This window comes from Saccostrea echinata, unplaced genomic scaffold, assembly GCF_033153115.1.
Source record: "Saccostrea echinata isolate AGI-Se365-2 ecotype Australia unplaced genomic scaffold, CSIRO_AGI_Sech_v1 ptg000043l, whole genome shotgun sequence".
Classification (NCBI taxonomy): domain Eukaryota; kingdom Metazoa; phylum Mollusca; class Bivalvia; order Ostreida; family Ostreidae; genus Saccostrea; species Saccostrea echinata.
The window spans coordinates 423,459-446,696 of NW_026889792.1; the positions used below are offsets into that span (position 1 = coordinate 423,459).

At 32.6% G+C, this 23,238-nt stretch overlaps 1 protein-coding gene across 2 annotated transcripts; it reads left to right on the forward strand.

Annotated features, from left to right (window-relative positions):
• Positions 1-771: 771 nt before the first annotated feature.
• Positions 772-22,690, forward strand: LOC133201242 (uncharacterized). 2 transcript variants are annotated; one of them, XM_061337036.1, is made up of 10 exons: positions 772-858; positions 2,130-2,173; positions 12,857-12,934; positions 14,958-15,008; positions 18,921-19,178; positions 19,301-19,387; positions 19,526-19,639; positions 21,495-21,692; positions 22,270-22,371; positions 22,534-22,690. In XM_061337036.1, the coding sequence occupies exons 3-10, from the start codon at positions 12,857-12,859 to the stop codon at positions 22,585-22,587; spliced, it is 942 nt and encodes a 313-aa protein (XP_061193020.1). In that variant the 5' UTR covers positions 772-858; positions 2,130-2,173; the 3' UTR covers positions 22,588-22,690. The 2 variants fall into 2 exon arrangements, with proteins under 2 accessions (XP_061193020.1, XP_061193019.1); XM_061337035.1 differs by lacking the exons at positions 772-858; positions 2,130-2,173 and adding an exon at positions 4,829-4,941.
• Positions 22,691-23,238: the final 548 nt, after the last annotated feature.

The window sequence follows — 23,238 nt, forward strand, 5'->3', positions numbered from 1 at the left end:
TGCAGCAGACGACAATCCAAGACCATCGTTCATTTAAATATCAAAAATATTTTCAATAGATGATAAACTTGTATGAAATGTTATATAAAGTTGCAATATCAATTACAATAACAATTTTTTACCAGTCAATTAGTTGTATTTTTACAAATTTATGCTCTTGATAGATCTGCGTCTGTTCCCCGTTCAGCAACCAGATTTGAAAGGGATCCCGAACCCGATGTTAATTATGGAATCTCTGTACATCATTCATCAAACCCGACTTCTTTTCTTATAAAATAAATGCATCCATTTTTGATAATTAAATAGATGCTATTATTTTACAATTGTTATCACACGCTTACTTTACCCAAAACGTGGCGTACAAGATGGAGGTGTAGTCTCAGAAAAGGAAAATGAATATTTTGCCTTTGAATTTATTATTAATGACAAGATAAAGTAGCAATGATAAGTTATAACAGCTAAGTTACAAGATATATAACAGATAAGAATTAAGCAATCATAACTGTCTGGACGTTCAACTACAATTATAATCAATCAAAAACCAAAGTTACATGTAAACTAGGACTAAATATATCATTTTAACAATAAACTTAAGACAATTACATGCTCTCCAAAGCTACTTTACACTTGGTAATAACCATCAACAAAAAAGTCCTAATAAATAAGCTATAACAAATAAGTCATAACAAGTCAGTGTCCCTCCAAGGCTTCCGTACAATACAGATTGTATTTTAACCAATTAAATTCCTCGATACAAGGAGAAAATAAATTTTTGGGGAAAAATCGTCAAAAATAGTTGATACTGTAAAAAAATATTTAGCATGATTTAGTAGGGATATCCATTGAAAACGAAGACAAGTAAGTATTATGGTGTAAATGAAAAGTGTATTTTGATTCATTACGTACAGCATTTAGATTAAAAATATTTTTATCATTTTAAAAGACTAGCTATACATACAAATAATTCAGGTGTTATTTTTTAATTAGGGGATCAACAATGAACATATTTGATCTTTAAAAAAATTAATACAATATATGATCGATAGCAAGTTTCTCTAATAAGTGTATTATAAGTACTTGCGTATTATACGTGTATTTTTATGCCCCCGGATCGGAAGATCCCGGGGGTATATTGTTTTTGTCCTGTCTGTCTGTTTGTCTGTTTATCTGTTTGTCTGTCTGTCTGATGTCAACTTTAACCTTGCCCATAACTTTTGATTGGTTGGAGCTATGACTTTCATATTTCACATGTTTAATCCTTGTGACAAAACATTTCTTTTGGTACCATCATATTTGATATTAGACTTTAACCTTGGACATATCTTCTGAACAGTATGTACTTGGGGTTTCAAACTTCACATATGTATTCTTTGTGACAAGGCCTTCCTTTGGATACCAAAAACTTTGACCCTTTGACCTTGACATAGGAGTTTGACCTACTTTTGAAAAACTTTAACCTTGGCCATAACTTTTGAATGGTTGATGCTAGGGCTTTCATTCTTCACATATGTAATCCTTGTGACAAGGTCTTCCTTTGGATACCAACCACTTTGACCTTGACCTTGACGTTTGACTTTTATTTTAAAAACTTTAACCTTGGCCATAACTTTTGAACAGTTGCAGCTAGGTCGTTCAAATATCACAGGTATATTCCTTGAGACAAGACCTTTCTTTGGGTATCAACATTTTTATCTTTTGGCCTGGATTTTGACTTGCATTTGAGAAACGTTAACCTTCGGCATAAGCTGCCATACTGGGGCATCAGTGTTTCACAAACACATCTTGTACTTACATTCGTACATGTATACGAATGTTACTTTCTTTTCCATGCAACTACCAATTAAAGTAAAATATTAAACGAGACATAGAATACCATTGGGTAAATACGGAAGAAAAGATGATTTTGGAAACATATTTGAAGCTTTTTTGTCACAAGGTCAAACATAGTGAAATGTATGAAGGCTTTCAACTAACTTCCTTCATAAAAGGAAGACTGCATTGAAAATTTTGACTGTAATGAAGTATGTTTTAGCTTTATTCATTGGTCCAAAGGGGTGGTAAGCATATTTTCTGACATTGTCAAATAATGACAAATGTGAAATAAAATTAATATCATTTTATTTGTACAGACGCTGTCTCTGGATAAAGAAAAACAATTCAAATTTTTATTTGTGTAAGTAATTCTTCCATTTTTGTTTTGTTTAATACTATTGTTTTTCTTTATAATGCTTATTTCAAAAGAAATCGGTTAAAAGATTACAGGTTATATCTTTGAATTTGCTTTCATTTCTAACTAACCTTGACGAAAGGGTCAAGTATGCCTTTCTAATAAAGAGTGTCCTGCATCAATTTGTCTGTTTGTACCTCTGTTAGCCAAAGCATTCTTGGGTAAAGGGGAATCAAGTTAATTCAAATTAAAATCCCCACCTATCTTTAAAAGGATATACATACTATTAACTAAAAATGATGAAAGGTTTAATTATTTTAAACCTTCATGAAAGCTCGCACGAGCGCGGAAAATAAAATTTTAACCACTGTTAATGGAACAATTAAATAATATCTTTTATTCTTTCTACTGACAATTATTCACAGGTTTATAAGAGGAAGAAATACCTTGTTCAAAATTCCGCAGTTAGTTTTAGAGCAGAAGTATATATACCCCCCTTCTCCTTCACACATACACACACCGACCACTTAACCTTTTTTTGTAAGAACTTGAAAAATATCAACTTCATTAATTGACTTTTTATTCTTTTCATGTAAGAAACTTTATTTGAATATTTGTTTAACTATGTAATAGATATTGTACCTCGAGTGTTTTGATTCTATTTCCACCAAGGATAAAAGAAGCGAATATGTCAATTTTAATTACACTCAAATTAACAAAATGGCTATTTAAAACGCTGGCATTAAACCTCAATATACTCCAAATATAATTTGTTGAAATCATGGACTCTTATTTGAGAACTAAAATAAGGGGTTTCTTTTATTTACACATATATATTCATTTGCCAAGGAAAAAATGGTGATTTGGATGAGCAAGATGGTCATGGGTCACTTGTTTTAATAATAGTATGAACACTGCATATTTCTTATAAATGTACCTATACATTTTGCCAAAATTACACAATAAATATTCGTTAATTGCAATAAAGGCATCGGTCATTTACATTTAAGTTGCTAAATTACTGGGTGTACGGCATCATGTAATTTGTGCCAAAAAATCTTGTGAGATCCCTCCTTCTCCGCCACTTTCAATCCCCATCTTCATCTTCAGAATCGTAGGACTTTTTGACTTCATTTTTAATATGAGGTATTTTTCTACGATATTTTTGTAATGTTTTCCGTTCAAATAACTGGAAAATACTGTAAGTGTATAACATTTAGCTGTGTATTATTTTTAAGCCTTTGGCGGAAAACAGCATCCGCTTAATCAAGTACAATGCTGATGTTATTTGTATGAAAATATATATTCAGAATCAAATCAACTTTAACTTGAATGAAAATCAATTTCTGCAAATTATCGTACAAGCTTAAAATAGTACAGTTACAGTATCCTAACAAGACTATTTGAAGTGAAATATGAGGATAACGAGCAGTATTCAATCTCAAAAGTCCAATAAAACAAATTTGAAGCAAAGCAAACACGACCCTCAAAATTTAGAGGTGGGATCTGGTGCCATGGAGGAGTGAGCATCCCTTGCCGACCGGTCACACCCGCCGTGTGCTCCTTGTCATGATCGGGAAATAAACCCGGAAAAATCTCTAGACAGTTCAGTGTATCAGTAACTGCCTAACAATTAGTGTGAAAAAACATCAGTCAGACTAAATGATAGGTTGTATGTGCGGACAAGGTCATTGTATCGACCGTAAAACTTGCAAATCTTCAAACGAGACTGTTGATACTCTTGTTTCATCAACTTGTTTGTCAATAGCTTGCCTCGTTTTAGAAATTGTTCATACGTAGAGCATGCTCTTGCGTATCGAATCAACTGAGAGACATATACCCCATATGTAGGTGATAAGGGTATATTGCTGCATAAGTAAGGGAAGTTGACGATTGAAAAGTTGAAGTCGACGTCATCTTTATCATAAAGCTTTGTTGTTATGTTACCATTAACGTCTTTTTCTAGTAAAATATCTAAATATGAAACAGATGTGTCAGAATCTGTGTTATCTTTTATTTCAAGCTCACTGGGATATATGGAGTCGAAATATGAATGAAAATAATTATTGTTAATTGATAATACGTCGTCGATATAACGAAATGTCGGGTTAAAGGTCACAGCAAGTGTTTTCTTCCTCTCATGTAGAAGTTTTTGACTAAATTCTGCTTCCTGAATGAATACAAAAATAGGTCTGCTAATAAGGGGACGCAATTGGTACGCATATAAATTCCAACAGTTTGTTGGAATACTTGATCTCCAAAAACTACATAGATATTGTCAATCAGAAACTCAAGCATCTTTTTAATATCAACTTCACAGTACTTTTGTGTACAATCAGAATGTTTTTAAGAGACTAATTTTGCAAATGACCATTGACAAGGTAAGTTTATTTACGAGTTCCATTTTTTTGAAAAAGCAGCTGTCTATGATGTCAAAAAGCCTGGATTTCAAATTTTCTAAAAGTTCTTTGGAGTTTTTAAGTATCCACATCTGATTTACACCACTTCTCGAATATACTGTTGAACAGTACTCCTGAAGTTTCTCCTTCATTACAGTAAATACTTCAGTGAGGAGTAAGAAAAAAGCTTACACCACTTCTCAAATATATTGTTGATAAGTACTCCTGAATTACTCAGTATTCCTGAAGTTTCTCCATCACTGCTGTTAATATTTTAATGAAGAGTAAAGAAAGAGGCTTGGTAGAACATTTACTGGAACCCGCTATGTATCTTTGTTTATAAGGATTTTTATGAAGTTTAGGAATCCATCAAAGGTATGGTAATTCAAATTCAGTTTGATTGTTGGGAATATTAAAAATATCTAAAACGGACATATGATTTTGAAGAATTTCCTCCTCAGAAAGGGAGCTATGGGTGTAAGTTGGATTTCCACCTGCAGCATTAAATCCTAGTTCCTCTTAAATACAAATTAAAATAATGAGCCTTACAAACAAAGACTATGTTGTTACCAGCTTTGTCAGCTGGGACCAGTACATACTGATCTTGTATTCTATCTAATTCCTTTTTCACTTCTGAATTATAAAAGACAGAAGGATAAATAGTTTTCTTACAGTCCCACAATCGCTTAATTCGAAATTTCAACTAAATACCCATTCTATAATACAGATTTATTGATGACCAGTCGGTATCTAAAGAATAATCACATTCATTTTTTTTTATAACTTTCATAATATATATTTTGAATTACTCTTTGAAAAAAAATCAATGAAAAATTTCAATAGTTCCAACGTGTGAACACTGAACTCAGAATTTCATATTTACAACAGTGGATTTGGATGGTGGGGTCATTCAAGTCTAAAAGTACTCATTTAAGTAAGAGCCTCAGTTAACGTCCCTACGGCTAGATCGCTAATACATGTAGGAGAGATTAATATTGATTAAGGCGTAAGTTGTATTGAAAATAATGAACATTTAACTGTTGCGTGTCTCTCTTAAATGTCAGAGCCTTCATTTTTAATTAAAAAAATCATTTCTACTTTTTTTCAAGTGATGCTAAGGGTTACAAGACACGAAGGCGAAAGGTTCTTGCCGTAAACCTCTAGCATGCTGAAATTCCCAAGCGTAAATCACAGTTACTTGTGGAGTATTCTTATGTGGGATTTTTTACTGGTCTTTTATAAAGTTCTCTCGAGAAAGTATGTTATTATTTTTTTTGGCGCACTTTGTATATGACCTGATAACCCCCATGGCACGTAAAAGATCGTTTCTCTGGTTTTCAAAAAAGAGTAGGCTCACTGAGGGCCGCCAGCGAAACCAAAAACTTCAAAACGGGTCATATACACTTAATTTGAAAGCCGACATATGGCTGAAATATTGCCGACTCGGCGTTAAACAATAAGAATCAATCATATATGACCTGAGCAATTAAATACTATGTCTGTCTAACTATAATTCTCTTTTTCAAATTTAGCTGCAGAACTGTTGGTAGTTATTAGGAAGAAATTTCGGACAAACTTACAAAAAGCAATACAGATCCACCTTTGCAAAAACCTTCGATCTACGGCTACACTCTTTGACGGAATATTCGCATATTATATCTCGTATAATGAATGAAATGTGAAGATAACGTATAGTTATGATAATGATAAGCGGAGCAAGCAGGGCCCTCTGAAAACAGAGTTGGGATCAGGTGCCATGGAGGAGTGGGCATCCCCTGCTGACCGGTAACGCCCACCCTGTGCTCTTTGTTATGATCAGGTAAACGGAAAATCCGTATACAATTCAGTAAGAAAATAATAACCTAACAATTTGTATGAAAAACGTCTGCCAAAATTTGACTTAAATGTAATGATAGATAGTATTTGCAAATAAAGTCAATTATCGACCATAGAATTTGCTAAATGTTAATTTTAAATGATATTGTAAATATCCTTGTATAATCAATTTATTTGACAGTAGCTTGCCTCGTTTTGAATATTGTTTGCACTAGAACATGCTCTTACATATCGAATCGGTTGGGAGACATAAAACCCATTTGCAGCGGTTAATAGTATATTACGCTTTTTCCTTCATAACACATGGTAATCATTAATTAAACTATATATTTTACACCTACTTTTGTTACTTCATTTTCCTAACATTTGTTCCAAAAGACAATCGGTGCCTTAACATATCAGACTCATAAACTTAGTTTCGAACATACATGCTTGAGTCCTGCTACAATACGCTTTCGTTAAAAAATACTATGCTTTAGACGGAGAAATACTAATAATGCAAGAAATGTTACCCTTAACTTGCGAAAAAAAAAATGTTATATGGATAAATCTTTAGCTCTCTAGTATGTTTCTTTGATTTTTATTTCCAAGAGAGCTATAGTTCTGCAGTTATCATTTCTTATTCCGCTAAGCAATTAATTTACTGGGGAATGCTTCTTAATGAAAAGAGTGAAGATAACGATCACTGATCGATCTCATAAATCTTTAAACAAGGCAAATAGCAAACATGGCAAAAACATGGAAATACCAGAGACTGGATCAGGTGCATAGGAGGAGTGAGCATCCCCTGTCGACCAAGCCATGACCCCTCTGTATTGATCAGGTATTGATCAGTATTCAGTAGTCATTATTAGTGTAAAAACAATGACCTGGCAATTTTTATGAAACATGTTCCTAGTACATGTATGACCTAACAATAGGTTGTATCTTAATTGTATGTTGCCTGCCTTGGTTTAAAAATTGATCATACACAGCGCATGTCCTTGCACACCTGATAAGCCTGGAGACCTAAACACTGTTTCTACGAGGGGTGATCAAAAAGTTCGCGAACTATCTCAATATTTAAAAAATCACAATTCAGATCAGAATGATATTTTGCACACATATAGTCATACACATGTTCTTTAAATAGCAGATATTAAATAATGTTTTCCTCCGTGTTTGTGACGTCACAATGTGAAAATGACGTCAGTATGTAGGTCACTTGTGACAAAAAATTGTTGACTCAGTCGTACTCGAGCAACGAACGGCTGTAAAGTTTAACGTATATCTCGGAAATTCCTTTGCAGTAGAATAAGATAATTTGTATAAGGCTTATGAAGACAAAAGACTTACCAGAAGTTCAATCATTAATTGGATTGAATGTTTTAGTGAAGGCAGGGAGATGGTTAAAAATTATATTTGTTGTGTTGCCCAGCGAAAGCAAGCCGGTAAAAAGATGTGTCCTTAGTTGAACAATTTGTTTTGAAAGATCGCCAAGTTACAGTAAAAAAAAATAGTTGAATATCTAAGCAATAATATAATTATTAAATCCCTAAAATATCCTTAACTTTAGACTTTAAACATATGAGATATGAAAAAAAGAAAAGGCGCTCATACTTTTCCACATTGGATAAACGACGCTCTCGAGACAGAGGACTCGGATTGTGATGGTCACCATGGTAATTCTGGGAAGGGATATCCTTATCCACCCATCCTATTGCCGAGATTTGGCCATTTCTGACAGATGGTCTGTTCTTGTTATAAAAAATTACTTGCATGGTAAGAAATATAAGACTCGGAAAAATCTCTTAGCTTCTGTGAACAGACAGCTACGAAGCATGTCACGTGACCGCCTGGATCACTGATTCGCGCAAGGGCAGAGCAATGGCAGATGTGCATTAAAATCGGAGAGGACTACTTTAAAAAATAATGAACACTGAAACCTCATTTTATTTCTTTTAAGGAAGTTATTCAATTAGTTCGCGAACTTTTTGATCACCCCTCGTATATGACTGATGAATGCATTAAAGAAAGAAAGTTGGATTAAAGTCCCGTTTGTTACAAAGTTGTTGGTTGGCCCTTAATGTCTATACGAGTCAGAAAAAAAAGTGTTGCAAAAAATTTAGAACATCAATAACTCGCAAATTGCATTTCAAGGATGATATTTTGGAAATGATATTTTAACATGCAACTTACAAGGAATGTTACCTTCTAGTATCATAAATCTTTTCTTAGAATTGAGATTTATTAAATAAAAAGGTGAAGATAACGAACGGTGATCAATAAAAAAATGTATAAACAAAGTAAATCTATGATTAGGGCACAAAACACGGACCCCTGGAAATTCCAGAGGTGGGATAAGATGCCTAGGAGGAGTAAGCATTCCCTATTGACGGGTCACACTCGCCGCGTGCCCTATGTGTTAATTAGGTAGACGGAACATTCCGTAGTCAATTTAGTATAAAAACAAAGGTTTAACAATTGGTGTGAAACACGTAAGACTACACATGTCCCAGTGGTAAAGCATTTGCTGGACCCAACAATGCATCTCTGTTTGTAAGGATTTTATGAAGTTAAGGAATCCAGTAAAGGCAGGGTCACTTTAGTTGACTGGAATGGTTAAAATATGAAGCATTGAAACATGAAAATTGAATTTGAATTTCATACATGTAGCAAAATGACTATTTACATATACTTTTGTATTATTTTTTTTTAATTTACTTTAATTTGTAATTAGTTTACTTCAGTAAACTATAGTGAACTCTAGTGTTTTGTTATGGCATGTTTACATGTAAAGGCTTCTGTGAGAGCATTTTAACTCAAGTATTGTCAACTTCCCAAGACAATACACTTACTCTCTTTGCTCTTGATAAAGACTCACTTTTTTAAATGCGTGGAACAAGAAGCCCATATGTCAATTTATAATAAAATAATAGCGAAAAAATTCTAATGGACATTTTCGATATACACAAATGAAATTAAAATAAAAAGAAGACAACGACTAGGTTTATTCCCTGACTCGTCAAAAACAACAGTAATTATGAAGTGAATAAGAGGGCCTCTAATGAGGTAAGGTATAGTTTATCTTACTGTCTGTATATACCTTAATAAGCAGAACTTTGAAATAGTTAAATATTTGTTTTACTACCAATTACATGACTATTTAAGGCTTTTTGTTTAAAAATTCATGAAATAAAATGAGTCTTCTGCCTGATTGATTTAAAAAAAAAAAACTTATTAATTATCAAGAAAAATGCGTAAGTTGGGTTGTGTTCTGATTCTCCTGCATTTAAATATTCTTTTTTTAGATTTAAAAAAAGAATTTAATGATCCAAGCAAGACAATGATTTAAGAATTGATTATCTTTCATAAAAATTAATTATTTTAGGAATGACTCTAATTCTTGGCCAAATTATTCGAGGATAACCTGGTTTGGGTCAGTTTACGCTTTATAATCCGCGAAGCGGATTATAAAACAGCGTAAACTGACCCAAACCAGGTTATCCTCGAATAATTTGGCCAAGAATTAGAGTCATTCCTTATAATTTAATTCTAAAATCATTAAACAACTGTGGGTGTAAAATATCGTTGCTTTTTATTAGTTCAAATTTGCCGCTCAATAATACAACCCTAGTAACGGAAGTGATGGGAAGCAAGGGGAGGTAAAAACTGATACATAGTCCTAGCAGCCATGTTTTTTGTTTGCATGTGGTAAGATCCGAGTTACTGTTTGAAGCTAAAGGTACATTTATTAAATCTGGAATTTTCCATGAATCCCGAGGACTGGAAATGAGAGGATTGCATGGATACAGACGATTCAGCTGGTTGTCAGGGGGGTGTGTCCCCATACCAAACCAGGTTATACAGAAATAATTTGTGTTCCTTTTTGGATATTAACCAATCAGAGGCTAGAATACAAACAAAATTAAATTATTTGTAGATATATATCTATTAATTTTGATCTACTACAGGTCACTATGTATTGCTTCAAGGACATTTGCCCCCTCTCCAACTTTTTGTTGCAATAGGGCGGAAAGTGTGCATTGTTATTGCATTAAAATTGTCAAAAACGTAGAGGAAGTTTCAGCAGTTTCCGGCTTGTCAACTTTATTGAGCCCCTCCCCCACCTCCCCCCCCCCCCCCCCACTGGTGAACCTTGAGTCATGGGTGGGCACTCAAATGAATTGACAAGCCAGAAAAGATAAATATTTGCTGCCAAAACTCGGAAACTCAAAAGAGGGTAGAATTTTGCTCTCTTTTTTTTTTTTTTTGTAATTTTTAATGCAAAAACACGACACGCATTTAAAATTGATTTCAACAAAAAAGGGTATTATGACCTTTGACTGATATAAAATCTATTTAAATCAACGAAAATGCGACTTTTCAATCCGAGGGAAAATAATGTAATCAGCTAACATAGTTAAAAGATAGTTAAAAATTGGGTATGATACAACTTATGCACCTTCTGTGATTCTGCAATGCAGTATAATTCTTTCTTTATTTTGATTGTTATTTCTCAGTTTTCAAAAAATATTCCTATAAAAGATCAAATCTATTTTTGTGACAATTTTATGTTTTATAGAGTCTTCAGCATAACACAGAAAACACAGGAGAGAATCTGATTTTTTTAAATAAAAGAATAATGACCCTCTCTACACTGCACCCTATTTTCAGGGTACTTTTGTGTAATTAGACTGACCTACCATTTGACATACAAGTAGAATAAATTGTTATCTGAACTAAATCACATAATTTGAAATAAATCCAAGTATTCTAAACATTATATTAGACCAAGATAGAGTATTTGTAAACTTTATTTGCATGTATTTTATCCATTTGAGTAAGTGAAGGCAATTTTTCTTTTCTATTACTTCATTGTCTTTGAAGATTTAAAATAAAAAAAGCACGCTCCCTATATTAAAAAGGAGTTAGTTAATTTCAAAATATCCTCCTTTATGCTAAATAATTTTCTCAAAGTCCCCAAAACATTTTTGATCAGTGTATAGAGGGTTCTTAAACATGGAAAAACTATGAAAGCACCGTGATGTTTAATCCCCAAATATTAAATTATCAAATGAATAAAATAAAGAAACGCTTTTGAAAGGGAGAAAATAAATGACATTAGAAGTATTTTTTCAAGTCCCATTTAATTTTCTTTGAATTTCTAAAATAAAAGTAAGCATTATAAGTGAGTAAGTAAGTTGACATCAAAAAGATGCTTGAGTTTCTGATTGACAATATGATTGACAATATCTATGTAGTTTTTGGAGACCAGGTCTTCCAACAATCTATTGGAATTCTCATGGGTACCAATTGTGCCCCGTTAATAGCAGACCTTTTTTGTATTCATATTGAGCAGAATTTGTCCAAAATCTTATACGTGAAAAGAAGAAAACACTTGCTGTGGCCTTCAACTCGACATTTAGATATATCGACGACGTATTGTCAACTAACAATGGCTATTTCCATTCTTATGTCCATACGATATATCCTGGTAAGCTTGAGATAAAAGATACCAAAGTGTCTGACACATCTGTTTCATATTTGGATATTCTACTAGAAAAAGACGTTAATGGTAATCTAACAACCAAGCTTTATGATAAACGTGATGACTTTAACTTTTCAATCGTCAACTTCCCTTACTTATGCAGCAATATACTTTCATCATCTGCATACGGGGTTTATATCTCTCAGTTGATTCGATACGGAAGAGCATGCTCTATGTACAATTTCTAAAACGAGGTAAATTATTGACAAACAAGTTGATGAAACAAGAATATCAACAGTCTCGTTTAAAGTCATCATTTCGTATGTTCTATGGTCAATAAAATGACCTGTCAGCAAATACAATTTATCATTGAGTCAAATGCTGACTGATGTTTTTCATATTAATTGTTAGGCCATTACATGTATTTACACACTGAACTGTCGATGTTTTTTTTCCGTTATTTCCCGATCATGACAAGGAGCACACTGCGGGTGTGACCGGTCGGCAGGGGATGCTCACTCCTCCATGGCACATGATCCCACCTCTGATGTTTTGGAGGTCCGTGTTTGCTCTGCTCCTATATTGTATTGTTTAATGGACTTTTGAGCTTGAATACTGTTCGTTATCTCCATATATTTCACGCTGCATAAACGAGGTCATATGCATCATTTTGCATACATCTTTTTTTTTTTACTTTGGCAAGCATTCTTAGACGTCAAATTTCATCTCTGATTTCTCAACACCCAGGATAATTTTATTCGTCCTGCTTATGTCGAGTTATCTAATTTTACATTTGCCTGTTAGATTAGTTACATGTACTTTAACGAGAGATGAGTGCTTTGCTTATGGTCTGTAGTTTGGTATGTTATTGTCACCATTTATTGATACATTTGCCTCCTTTTGTACTTTCTGTTAAGAGCTAGTACCTACTACCGAATTAGGATTTTTCACGCAAATAGAAATGCTACTTAAACTATCTTTCAGATGGAAGAGATACAATTGCAAAATATGAAAGCCAATGGAACCGATACTGAAAATGTGCAAAAACATCGTTTTAAAAAGGTAATAAAATCATAAATCCTTTGCTTCCATCTTGATGTTCTTTTATCCCAATGCTTAGAGTTTTTAAATTGAAGTTTGTCCGTCTGTCCGTTATTATTATTATTTTTTTTTTAGATTTTGACTTCTTTTCAAGAACCATTAAGCTAATAATAATTCAATGAAATCAAACTTGACACAGAGTATCCATGGTTGAAGGTTTAAATTAATGTTTGTTCAAATAAATGTCAACTTCCTTATCCATTAAAAAAAAAATAAATAAAAAGCAAACAGTAGGGTAAGTCATTCAAAATTACTTCTCTCAAAAACAAAGTGACCCAAGCATATGACAATTACGTGATATATTCCTGACATAGGTTAATTTCATGTTTGTATAAATCTTGCCAGGGGTGGGGCTACAATATGGGATCAAATTTAGAAAGGGAGTATAAAGGAAAACAAGTTTAAACATCTTCTTTTGAAAAACAAACGGCAAATCATTGAGGCCATGATTAGTTATATTAATATGCAAGCATCCTCCCTTACTACAAATTTAAGTTTCTTGAAATCATGGCTCCTTGGGTAGGAGTGCAATTGGGCCACAAAAAAGGATAAAATATTTTTACTTGATAATAAATAAACTATTTATTTTAGAATTATTTTTTTTCTAGAACAGCAGTGTCATGATAAGTGATATTAATATGAAAGCATCCTCGGGTAGTGCAGGTTTCAATTTCTTCGAAACATGGCCCCTCGGAGTTGGATTTTGTCACAATATGGGAATAAAGTTTTGCATGGGAATTATAGTTGAAAATCTTGTCAAGAACAGGGAACCATGTTAGGCATATCTGTATGCAAGAAACCTTCAGTAGTTCAAATATATGTGTTCAAATCAAGGCCTCTGGACATAGTTGGCCCATGATAGTGGATGAAATTTCAATATGAAATATGTATTGAAATAAGGGTAAAAATACATGGAAAATAGGAAAAGTATTAATAATCCTCTTCTAAAGAGCATTGGGATCATGATAAGCTTATTCTGCATTTATATGCAAGGAGTATTGTGTAGATTCAAGTTTCTTTTAATCATGGCCCCTGGGGTGGAGTAAATAAATAGATCTTAGATTTTCATAGGAATATAAGGAATAATCTTAGAGAATATTATATAACATAAAAATTCATAATGTAATATATAATGCTACATAATGTATCATAACATTTGCGAGGAGATTTAGATAGTTCAGATTTAATTTAAAAACTATGGCTCCGGGACTTATCTGGATTAAATGTTTCCATGGAATTAAAAAAAGTATCATACATGTATACACGTATATAATACATGGAATTTATAGCATAATTTACGTAAATTTATTTAAAAGCTTTATAACAGAGTGCAGATTCATATGTTGAAATCATGGTAATAGGGTTATAGTGGGGCTAAAATAGGAACTCAAAATTGTAATTGTGTATATTAAGAATTAAAAAAAAGGAATAAGAGAAGCAGGTTGACATTAAATCATGATGATATTATCAAAACGTATAGACTCAAGTTAATTTAAGTTATGGGCACTGGGGTAGGATGGGATCAGTTTTACTTAATATAATTATATAATCATATAAGAAAAGATCTTTAAACAATTATATTACAATCTTCAGAACAACAACGCCTCATTAGTTATATTAATATTCAAACTTCCCATTATGTGTATTCAGATTTGGTCATAACCCTTTGAAGCCAGGGTAGAACAACAATTTGAAATACTTTAAAAAAAAGAAGAAGAAATAAACAGGGATTTTGTTTTAAAAAAACCCACATGAATGTTCTGAAGACAGCATGGCAAAGATCATTTCGGCGAGTGTTAAAGTACTTCATTGTGCCTCTTGTTACTTAATATAATTATGTGGTTTTACATAGATCACTTTTTTCATTAAGATGAGAAAACATATTGAATTCATGTTTCAAGCCAAGTACAACACATTTATATATTTGTATAAATATTCCATTAAATCAATCTTTATCTAATAATCATTTTGTACATTAATAAAGGTGGAAAAGAAAGCAAACCACATGTTGCTGATTATGATGGGAGGATTAACGGTAAAAACACACTATAATCGATTCTACAAGAAAAAGTATTAAATTAAATTTTTGATCTTAATTCAATTTGTAAGTATTTTGGATTCCTTTACAAGTGGATGTGTTTGCTATTTCCATTGTGTAAACAGTATGTTCTCTATATTCTGTATACGTATTGCACTTCGAGGTTGAGGGGAAATTCCAAGTTTCAGTCATGTTGATTGATTGTTGCCTTCGTGAGCAATTCTCAACTGAATTATTACTTCTTCCGTGTGATATCCTTCCGACGGCAGTTACGTAATACATGTACACCGCATACAACAAGGAAAAATTAAAGGGGTTCATATATATATATATATATATATATATATATATATATATATATATATATATATATATATATATATATATATATATATATATATATATATATATATAAAATCATAAAAGAAAACAAGAGGCCCAAGGGCCTTATCGGTCACCTTAGTATAATACAACAATTTAGAAATTAAATACACTGATGGATGAAGCATTGTTGCCCTAAAGCAAGAGAAGTAGGAAGAACAGGATCAACAAAATAATTAGTCTAGTATTCAGTATCGACTCATAAATTAAGTTCTAATCTGTCCCCCACTTAACACTATCACCATGCAGACTATTAACAAACTATTAGTGCTTCTGTACTATTTTTAAACCCATATTAAGAGCTCTAGCATTGACCTCTCTTATGGTCTTTGAAGAACTTTTAATAAGATAAGTTATTTTTGTCTCATTTTTATTTATCTATTACTTACAGGTCTACCTGATTATTTAAACTAGGAAAGTACTTTTTGAATTATACGATAAACATTCTTGCATAATTATCTTATTCTATTAACCTTTCGAATTATTTACAGTGAATAATTATCAAAGGTGAATGGAAAAGGTGAATAACTTCTTACTATAGAATACAAATTAATAGAGCCCTGCCCAGAACCAGAATGCTTAGACAAATGGTCCAGATGTTCAAAAATCTGGTAGAAATAAGCTTACTTATATCATTTAAACTATTACTCAGTTTGCTTCCGATATGCCCAGAAGTAGAGAAGAATTTCACAGGTACAATGCATTTTCATTACAGATTCAACAAAGCCTTACCCTAACACCAGAACCCAAGACCAAGGGTCAAGAAATTTACAAATTTGGAAGAGTTACCCGCATCATCATAATTATAGACTTCAAAGAATTAACACTTTTCCACTACATTATTAAAAGCCCCCCCCCCCCCCCTTCCCGTTATGCCAGAACCCCTGACCCTAGGACCACAAGATTTAAAAATTCTGTTCGAAGCTCCAATTTTCATCATAGCTAAGCAATTCATTTATCAGCTCAACACTAAGGAGCAGACAGGATTTATTAATTATTAATTAATAGAATTAATGCTTTTTCACCATATAATCAATAGAGCCCCCCCCCCCTCCTCAAGAACCCCAAAAGCTGAGCCCATATATTTAAAAATTTTGGAAGAGGCATCCTTGCCTATCATAATCATGCACTTAGTTTGTTTAAATAATCTCCAGGCGCAGAGAAGAAGATTTTCAAAGAATCAATGCATTTTCACTATATAATCAATACAGTCCCACCCTAACACCAGAACCCCTGACCCTGGGGCCATGAAATTCACAATTTTTGAAAAGGCATCCTTATGCATCATAACCATGCATTTAGTTTGTTTAAATAATACCCAGGAGCAGAGAAAAAGATTTTCAAAGAATTACTGCATTTTCACTATATAATCAATAGAGCCCCACCCTAACACCAGAACCCCTGACCCTGGGGCCATGAATTTCACAATTTTGGAAGAGGCACTCTTGCTCTTCATAACTATGTACTTAGTTACTTTATTTAATACCCAGGAGCAGAGAAGAAGATTTTCAAAGAAATAATGCACTTTCACTATATTATCTATATAGCCCCACCCTGGGGCCAGAACCCCTGACCCTGGGGCCATGAATTTCATAATTTTGGTAGAAGGCTCAATGCTTATTACAATGATGCCAACAGTTTGACTGCTTGATGTCCAGGAGTAAAGAAGAAGATTTTTAAAGATTGCATTATTTTTGGTGGTTTTAGCTTCACCCCTCAGGCCCCAGGGGGGCAGGGACCATGAAATTCACAATTTTTGTTCCCCTTCACCAATAGATGCTATATGCCAAATTTGGTTGAAATTGGTTAAGCGGTTTCAGAGGAGAAGCTAAAAATGTTCCAATGTTAACGCACGACGCACGCCGACGGACGAGAACGGATAGCAATAGGTCACCTGAGTGACTCAGGTGACCTAAAAATGCAGTTTCCAAATTTCATTCAACACAAGCGCTTCGCGCTTCCTGGATTTCATAATCCGTCTTCAGGTGTATATTACATTTGAACTGTTTTGTTTTGCCTTGTGTAACAAAGCAAAACAAAACAGTTCAAAAGTTATGTACACCTGAAGACGGATTATGAAATGCAGAGAGCGCTTATAATAAATGAAATTTGGAAACTGTGCATTTCCTTTTTCTTTTATGATTATTTTTATTGTTTGACATCATCTTTGAAGTACTTTTGAATTTTATATATATATATATATATATATATATATATATATATATATATATATATATATATATATATATATATATATATAGGTTGTATGCGTCCTTTCATTGGATAAACAAACTTAGTTGCTTTCGTATAACCTGTATTGTCTACGTCACAATGACCAACGTTGAAAACGTATCAATCTTGAGATTACATTTAAAATATGTATAATTTGAAGGTATATTGAAAGGATAAATCGTCTCATTTTCTACACTTAATGATTGAAAATTAAATTATGAGGAATGAATTTAATAGCTACTGTAACGTGTTCTCTTCTGATGTATGGATCCCTCAGTTACTAAACTGAGACCGAGACTCAAAAATAATACAAACTTAAAATATTGAATAGATCGCCTGCCAAAATATACAGAAACGGCGAAGGTATGTACAAAAATAATCGCCTGCAAAACATACAAATAAGGCGAAACGAGTTCCTCTCGTGTAAAATAAAAATGATTACCCTTAATTACTTAACTAACTCATCACTAATAAAATCACTATCAAAAATATTAACTAAGATTTACAAACCTATATACAAAATTATATGACTTACAATGTTACTTAACAGATGAGTAAAACCTGTCTTCCAAGACGTTATGAAATGAGTTCTCAACAAATGAGTACTCAGCTACTCAGCACTTTTATTTATAAACATTAATTAAAATACACTATGTCCACTGAGGACTAGTCGAGCTGTCCCTGCGAGAGTAAGGATACTTGATCCACGTTCTCTTATGGGAAACTGTGGGTTTACCTATAAAGCTCTGTATACAACCTTCCTCTTCTGAGGCCAAACTAACACTGAATGTGCTGAGGCTAGCGGTATGACGCTTATATACCCTCAGAGCGGAAGCCAACGTAACTTGCCAACTAAGGACGCCAAATTCAAACTTGGTAACATCATTTACATTACACTACACAAGTTATACTGGGTTGGAGCAATTTACGCTTTTTTATAAACCGCTTCGAGGTTTAAAGCGTGAACCACCCCGAATTAGGTTTTACAGTATAACCTGGGTAGCTATTAGGCTAAATTCATTTCTTTAATAGAAATAAAAAATACTTTTTTTACGCTGTCGCTATAAAAGAGAGTTTTTATATCCATTTTATTACATTGCAGTTGTCCTCCAGGAAATCCCCCTTGCATGGCTATATGAATCTTAAATGTTATATAGTTTTATATCGTTGCAGCTCTAGAAGTGCTTGGACGTCGAAAGGATATGACTACAATTCGGTTCTTTTCTTTCTTATTCTTACCTGTTGTCAGTGACAATAAGCGGGAAAATATTTGAAAAAAAATCTATTTTTTATTAGGTTGCTTCGATAATTTTAGTGTCATGCAGTAGAATACCAAAAAATACCAAACCTTGTGCCATAAAAGAAGCAATAGAATCATTGAAAATCGATTTCACCGTATCCTGTAAATATGAGGACGTTGAGGAAAATATCAAAAGCATGTTAATAATAAGTTGGATATCTTTTGCCTTTATTTGCATCTGGCTCCTTCTAGTTTTGTGCTTGTCCTTCGTCCAAACTGAAAGACGAACTTGGTTTATAGCCGTATATGTTATCGTAAGTTTGAATACGTTAACTTTCCTCTTACTGAATTAATATGCTTTATCATTCAAACCCTGCATATTTATTTCATTTTTATTGTTCAGAGGCTTTTGTTAAAGGATTTTAGTATTTTACAGTTTGCTCTGGTGTCCCTTGGAATATTTATCCCGCTGTTGATATTTTCAAAGAAAATGATGGATTCCAAATCATCACAACAACATTTGGTATGATTTATATTTACTAACGTGTCATATGTTGTGGATGAATATATTTAATAGCTCTTTATACGCGGTGAGTATAATTTATACTCTCATCCATAAATGCTAAGATACTGATCCTTTTTCTTTCCTTTTACTTAACAGGATTATGGCACATTAAAGAAAATGATGCTAGACTCGCTTACACAAAATTTTACCTCTGATGTAATCACAAACAGTGGTACTGTTTCAGACAGATGGAACAAGTTTTTTATTAAGGTATTGCAAAACATGCACTCATGTAGCACAGATGAACATGTATTAGGGTAATTGATCAACATCCTCTTTTAATATGTACATCGCCGACATGCTGGACACCGGTCCTTCAGGTCCTACAGTATATGTATGACTTTCACGTAGACAACTTATGCCTAGAGTTTTGCAAATGAACAATATTTACCTATTCTGACGGTTCAGGTCGAACACAACCAAAGTTAAAATAACATTTTTACACAGGCGAAGTTCTTCAAATGGAAAATATAACCTAAGATAAGATTATGAAAAAAAAAATGAAAATTTTAATGCAGTATATGTTCCCAAACATATGTTTATTTTTATTTACATAGACATGTAGTCCCTTATCTCGATGAATAGGTATGATGAATGTTAATTTTCTAAAGACGAATGGTATAAATCACTCCGCCAATCCTATAAAGAGGAATAAATTAACGAATATTTTTAACATTTGTTTACAGCATTCTTGGCATAATTTTTAATTATATTGAAAAAAGATTCATATAATCAGATGGAAATCAGGAAAATTAAAACACATGATCTCTGTCCAGAACAAAAAGATAGCACGTCAATCTATTTGATTGAATAAGGAGAGGGTATTTTCTTTATATGCAAAATTCCTGTTGGTAAGTCTGAATTTTAAATTAAAGTCGTTGTATATTATTATCCAAGAAATATTTCAATCTTACACCTTCTATTTTCGACAATATAGTCTTTTTCGGAAGAAAGTCAGCCAAACTGTTTGAAAATTAGTATTTAGATAAGAAATCGTTAGTACGAAGGGTGATCAAAAAGTTTCCGAACTAATTGAATTACTTCCCTAAAAGAAATAAAATGAGGTTTCAGTGTTAATTATTTTTTAAAGTAGTCCTCTCCGATTTTAATGCACGTCTGCATGCGCGAATCACGTATACCTAATTCAGGCAATCACGTGACATGTTCCGTAGCAGTCTGTTCACAGAAGCTAAAAGATTTTTCCGAGTCTCATATTTCTTACCGTGCAAGTTATTTGTTATAACAAGAACAGTCCATCTGCCATAAATGGCCAAATCTCGGCAATAGGATGGGTGGATAAGGATATCCCTTCCCACAATTAGTATGGTGACCCATCACAACCCCAGTCCTCTGTCTCGGGAGTGTCGTTTATCCAATGTGGATAAAGTAAGGGCGCCTTCTTCTTTTTTTTTATCATATCTCTTATGTTTAAAGTCTAAAGTAAACGATATTTCAGGGATTTAATAACTATATTATTTTTAAGATATTCAACCATTTTTCGGATTGTAACTTGACGATGTTTCATAACAAATTGCTCAACTAAGAACACATCTTTTCCCCGCGTGTTTTCGCTGGGTGACAGAACAAATATCATTTTTAACCATCTCCCTGCCTTAACTTAAACAATCAATCCAATTAATGATTGAACTTCTGGTAAGTCTTTTGTCTTCAGAAACCTTGTACAAATTATCATATTCTACTGCAAAGGAATTTCCAAGATATACGTTAAACTTTATAGCCGTTCGTTGCTCGAGTATGACTGAGTCAACCATTTTTTGTCACAAGTAACCTACATATTGAAGTAATTTTCACACTGTGACGTCACAAACACGGAGCAAAACATTATTTAACATCTGTTTTTTATAGAGCATGTGTATGACTATATGTGTGGCAAATTTCATTCTGATCTGAATTGTGGTTTTGTAAATTTTATATAGAGATAGTTCGCAAACCTTTTGATCACACCTCGCGTTTTAAAACTATACCGTTTCCAGGAAATAAGTTTCCAGGAAATTAGTTGATTAAATTACATTAACACGAGATATTTTCTTTTTCCCAAATCCAGTACGACTGTTGTGCTGTAAATCAAGTACTAGGCACAACTAATGACTTTGACACGACCCCCTGGTGTACAACATCTGGATCCTGTCAAGAGACGAATTCTCAGATTCCGAAAACCTGTTGTAAAGATGTCACTGAATATGACTACGTTAATGCAACTAAAAGTTGTCATGCGAATGTTAACTTTGGATCGTATAAAGATGTGAATATAGCATATTATTTTTAGCCTAAAATTAGAAGAAAAATTCACAAGATTTTTTATCATAAAATAATACAAAATAATAATATTAATATGAACATGTAGTCTAACGTTTACGTGTAGTGGTTTATCTTGAAATGTTCCTGATAAAAAAGTATTCAGTTCATCTACAAACATTGAGCATGATACTTTCTAGTAAAACAAATATTTATACATTCTTAATTAATATCAAACTATATATATATATATATATATATATATATATATATATATATATATATATATATATATATATATATATATATATATATATATATATATATATATATATATATATAATGCATATTTCAACCTTATAATCAGGATAAGAAAAGTTAAAATACATTTCATGGATATTTGAACCCTATGGATTGCTAAAACATCAAGAGAAATATTGTTACAAAGAAATATCTTCTAAAACATTCATATCATAAAAAAAATGAAAGTTTAATATTTGAATATAAGTACCGTTGCAAGGAAAAGTACACCCTTTGTTTTTATTTTTGATCATTCCTTAAGCTTTTTCTCTCTTTTTTTACAGAGCTGTTTTAGTCGTGTGAAAAAACTAAGTGACAATACTTCTATTCAGGAATATCAGATTGATGCGATAATTAATTTGTCCTTCGTCTTGGCACTAATGGCGGTAAATATATTTTTTAATTACAATCTCATCTATAATTTATATTAATGTTTTTTCTCTAAGACATACATTAAAAGATTTGTTAGCTGTATATAGTACTTTCAGGTTACAATGTTAGAGATATGTAAGTTAAATTATATTTCGATTCATTGTTTTTTTTTTCAGATTGTGGTAATTCTACAAGTTATTGTGATGACTGTACATTGCTTCCTGTCTTAGCAGGAAAAAAATGAGAAAAGTACTGTAGAATGGATTGATGCGAAACAAAATTGAAAGAAAACAGTTTTGTATCATATTATAATTGAAACTTATGTGTAAATCACTTCATTGTTCAAGATTATTTCACGGGTGTGACCGGTCGGCAGAGGATGCTCACTCCTCCATGGCACCTGATCCCACCTCTGATGTTTTGGAGGTCAGTGTTTGCTCTGCGCCTATTTTGTAATGTTTAATGGACTTTTGAGCTTGAATACTGTTCGTTATCTCCATATATTTCATTCACAGTGAATTACATTTCCTTGAACGTTGTTTTTGAAATTTTGGCTAAGTTTGGAAGAGAAGCCTTTGTGGCACGTATCGATATTACGAGGGTTGTTTGGAAAAATCGCGGACTATGTTAATACTCCTTATACTACATTAAAGAAATTTACAATGAACACATAATCATATGTAAAATTATTTTATATTGTTGATATGCGAATTTTCATCCCACATGATTTATTGGAAACTATTTTACTTAATTTTAAGTGAGCATGCTTTAATTTGTAATTACGGAGCACACTTAAACATTGTAACATAAAAAAAATATCTTCATGACCTTTTCAAAAATATTATTCCTATAAATTTCACACAGTATGACTCAATACCAAC

What these genes read in the sequence shown, in the direction of transcription:
- LOC133201242 (XM_061337035.1), top strand. Translation starts at nt 4,918, where the DNA reads ATGAAGTTTAGGAATCCATCAAAG. An exon ending in AAAAACATCGTTTTAAAAAG is followed by an intron (nt 12,935 to 14,957) that starts GTAATAAAATCA and finishes ACATTAATAAAG; the next exon opens with GTGGAAAAGAAAGCAAACCA. An exon ending in TTATGATGGGAGGATTAACG is followed by an intron (nt 15,009 to 18,920) that starts GTAAAAACACAC and finishes ATTTTTTATTAG; the next exon opens with GTTGCTTCGATAATTTTAGT.